The sequence below is a fragment of the Cyprinodon tularosa genome, unplaced genomic scaffold (assembly GCF_016077235.1).
Source record: "Cyprinodon tularosa strain WSP-4 unplaced genomic scaffold, ASM1607723v1 ctg141, whole genome shotgun sequence".
NCBI classification, from domain to species: domain Eukaryota; kingdom Metazoa; phylum Chordata; class Actinopteri; order Cyprinodontiformes; family Cyprinodontidae; genus Cyprinodon; species Cyprinodon tularosa.
The window spans coordinates 429,642-433,951 of NW_024038232.1; the positions used below are offsets into that span (position 1 = coordinate 429,642).

At 37.5% G+C, this 4,310-nt stretch overlaps 1 protein-coding gene across 1 annotated transcript; it reads right to left on the reverse strand.

Annotated features, from left to right (window-relative positions):
* Positions 1-318: 318 nt before the first annotated feature.
* Positions 319-3,411, reverse strand: csrp1b (cysteine and glycine-rich protein 1b). The gene is made up of 6 exons (XM_038278489.1): positions 3,293-3,411; positions 2,484-2,593; positions 1,913-2,081; positions 1,574-1,703; positions 1,365-1,458; positions 319-667 (listed from the first exon to the last, which is right to left on the reverse strand). The coding sequence occupies exons 2-6, from the start codon at positions 2,590-2,592 to the stop codon at positions 591-593; spliced, it is 579 nt and encodes a 192-aa protein (XP_038134417.1). The 5' UTR covers position 2,593; positions 3,293-3,411; the 3' UTR covers positions 319-590.
* Between the last annotated feature and the right edge of the window lie 899 nt (positions 3,412-4,310).

Here is a 4,310-nt window from a genome sequence, read left to right on the forward strand (position 1 = left end):
AGATGCAGGAACGGAAACACTCAAAAGTTTGTAAGATGAACCTCAGATATCTCCACAGTGAAATCTATAAAGTAAATCAATCAATCCATCAACAAAAAATATTTTGTTTAAAGATGTAAACAAAAAAAAAAAAGAGTTGTGCTTTTTTTAACTTTTCAAAATACTCAATTTGTTTTATACAGAAAAGATGTACATCATTAATACAATGGCTTTTCCTGTAGCTAAAGAAGAACATAATCTTAAATCAGGTAGATTTCAGTTTGTTCATACTCTCTTCATTTACATTAAAATCACCACGATTACTTTGTAGATATAGTCTTTATTTTTTTATGCAGATCATTAACACTAAAGTGGGGCAAATAACATGCTCAACCAAATATAGACACATTTCTGCTTTTGAAAATGTTGAGCACATGTGCACAACCTTCCAAAGCACCTAGGTCTGTCGGCTATATGTGTGAAGAAAGCAATTTTTTTATGCATCATGTCCAGCAGAAAAAAAAACGTTACAGGATTGATGCAAAGAACCATGAATCTGTGATATTTGAGGACACCAGATATCAGTTCCTTGTTGGCTGAGGGCTTCAACTTCACTGCGAATGAGCTAGGGCACCTGCTCCCTGACCAAATCCAAAGCCTTTTGGGCCAAAGTTCTTTGCGTAGCACCCTGGAGAGAAAAATGTAAAAAATTAGGAGGGACAATGATAAAATTCAACTACACGTTTAACACTTCTGAAGCCAGAACAATGATCCATTGCCCATATAAAGGCAATGGATTATTGTTCTTTGTTCAAAACAAAAAAAATTATACAGATACAAAGCAATGTTGAACATTTGAGACAAAGATTACATTTTTTTTATCATAAATTTGATGCGGTACATTTTACAGCCACTGGGTAAGAGGCAGTCTGAACTAGCCAGTCCATCACAGTATGACACAGAGGCATGCAGGATAGAAAACCATGAACACACAGCCAGGGACATTTATAGAGACCAATTAACCTTAAGCCTTGCTATTTGATCGTGGAAGTAACCCTGTAAACTCTTGGAGAGCCCATTCATGGACATGGCCCAAGCTGTGGCTAAACCTAGGCAACAGTTCAATATGTGCAACCTGTGGTTTACAAATTCTACAAATAAATAGAATATGTGCTATGTACTTTATATATGTTAAAGTTTTTGTTATGATTATTACATGACTGCAAATACCTAGGGTAGCAGTTTGATTTAAAAATATCAGAACTCTCCATTACTTCTTGAAAGAGTTAAAATGTAAAAATAAAAAAAAGACACAATAGCTAATTCTATTTTCAATTTGACAGCTAATCAATTTAGAGTTTAATATCCAGTTTGGGTAAACACACCTTTGCAGTAGATTTCTCCATCCCTGTCAGCAAGGGTTGTTGACTCCAGGCCTTTACCACACTTGGCACAGCGAAAGCAGCCCTTATGCCAAGACTAACAGAAAACAAACAAACAAAAAAAAGCCAATGTCCCAATTGAAATTAGTGTCTTTCTTATTTGTATAGGTTAAACCGGTAAACACATATGTAGTATTTTAGTTTTTTCTTACATTGCCTCCCCCGATAACCTTCTCTGCTGCATACACTGTTTTTCCACATCGTGGACACACTTCTGATCCTGCTGATTTCTGGGCGAACTTGGAGGCATTTGGGTTATTTGTAGGTCGATGAGGAGCTTGTCTATCAGGAAAAAGATATTAATTATTTATCAGCAATAAAAAATCTAGTCAGCGAGGAAGTAGAATAATTCAAATAGGATCCAAGTGTTTATACATTTTTGTGAACCTCTTGCCTTCTTGGTTTTAAGTTATATAAGGACTTCCTCTGCTTATGGAGCTTTATTTTACACTTAGAGGTTAAATGATGGAATAATTTAAGAACTTGCTCACTCTTCAGGCTTGATCCCGAGTCCCTCTCCTGTGTCCATGCTCAGCGTGCCAGCTCCCCCTCCGAAGCCATAGCCTTTTGGCCCATACTTTTTGCCATAGCATGACTTGCAGTAGATTTCGTCTACATGTACAGCCACTGTCGTGCTGTCCAAGTTCTTCTTGCACACCACTTCAGTAAGAAAAATGTAAAAAGGAAAACACAGACACTAATTTTAATGCACCAGTTGTAGTCAGTCCTTTATAATCAAGTTAATTCTAAGTTTTTTTTAAAGATAATCATTGTATTCTTATTTGAACCCTAATTTTGTGTGACATTTAAAACAACAAAGGGGTGTAGGGACTGTAGAAGCTCTGCCTTCATCCTTTTCAGATACAAAACCTTTTTCTCCGTATAAGGAAGACCAGGCCTTTGTCACATTTATTCTTGAACCAAATAAGGTCTGAGATGACTGAGTGGAAACCTTAAGATGTTCTCTGCTCGTGCCAAATTCTCTGCATTCTTTCACGGTAGCTGGTATTACTTAATTCAGTCAAAAAAAAAATTTTTTTAAGCAGAAATTTAAGTACTTACTGCACCGAAAACAGGATTTATGCCAGCTCTTCCCTTCACACTGCACCTCCTCGGCAAAGTAGACAGTTTTCTGACAGCAACCACACTTGTTTCCTCCCCCAAAAGGCATTCTGAAACACAAGGCACCAGCTTGTATACATTCCCCATTCCCTGTATATGTAATGTTCAGACAGAGCATCTACAACACTCTAGGCTTGATTCAACAATAACTATAAAAGGAAAAGTGTCTGTTTGCTCTGACATATTGCTTTCCTCCTCTCCTAATCCTGTTTCCTTGAGTCTGCTGGCAGTTTAGGATATCAAAAGAGCGATTCAGAAAACACTGTAAAATGCAAAGAAGCTGTCAGCATGGAGCAGATAGCAAAAGAACACCCTGCATAAGCTCTCAATATAAATACAATATAGCTGTGAAATATGTTAGGTTTTCTTTTAGTTACTTTATTGAGGATTACATCATGAATTACATGAAGGAACTGGTGCGCAGCAGACAATTTTCTTCTTGATTTTTCTCAATTAACAGGGACCTCTCAATTTTAGTTTGCTTTTAATTTTTTTAATTAGAAGGTAAATTGGCCTAGAACAACCCTTTAATCTGGATACAAGAAAGGAAGCATGTATTCTTATTTTATCATTAAAAACCGCCACAATTGCTCAAATTTTATTCATTTGTAAGACATTCTTTATTTAAAAACTCTACATCTTGAAACACTTAAAATATGAAGAGTAGAGGAAACTGAATAGATTTATAAAGTACATATATGATGAAAGATGTTTATTAGTATTCAAAATGAATTTAACTCCAGACTTACCTGTTCTGAAGTAAAAGGCTGTCTCTGGATGTGCTGGAACTAATAGAAAACTGAGTTGAGAGCAGAAGTTTGGTCTGATGAAGAGAAGCTGAGGAAGGCTTTGAGGACACCAGCCTAAACTAAGGGAGGAGTCAGGATAGAGAGACACAGTAGGAGGGGGTTAGTGAGTGAGGTCTGTTTGAGCTACCTTCCTGCAATGTTTAGATGGAACCCTTCCCAATCCACCTGATCAAATGAGTTGCTCCTTAGCAGGTCTTTGCTGAGCTGATGACATGCAGAACAAGTTAACAAGTCAAAGGACTTTAAACATCATTTAGACTTGGACAACTTTTATTGTTATTTTGTACACACAGAGTTTATGCAAAACAAAATTTCATTTTGTACAGCTTTATGAAACATTTCTGTTTCATAAAGTGCAGAAGTGACCAAAAAAACAGTGTGGTTGAAAAGACATGGTGCAAAAACGCATTGATATGGGAAGAGGAGCCCTGATGATCCTCTCTGCTGTTATCACCACTCTTCTCACTTCACACTACAATCAGTGATCCATCAGTCCATACAGTAGTAGCCATTCAAAATGTCCCCACTTTCCTTGATGGGTCCTCGGCTGGTCCCCTACAATTCCTTTTTAAACATCAAGCTTTGTACAAAAATATTCTTTCTGTCAGGTTTTGTTGACATTAAGATCTAAAGAGAAGCGTCATCTCCTTGTCAGACCCTGTAATTCAGTGAAAGGGTAAAGTCAGAGTAAAGTAAAAAAAAAAAATTGCATGCCCAGCAGAAGGAGAGAGTCCCTCCAGTGGCTGGAGGTTGGAGGAGATTTTGCTGGGAGTTGCAATGAAATGGGCTGCCATTTGAGTGGGAAGAGCAATTTTGAATGGCTGCTACTGTACATATATTAAAATACTTACAGTGTTAAGCACCAATCTAGGCACAGCCTCCCTGGGGCATACTGTCAGAGGTGGGGCTGTCATTCAGTCTGAGCCTCTGACCATCAACAAGAAGCAAAGTGGGTCTT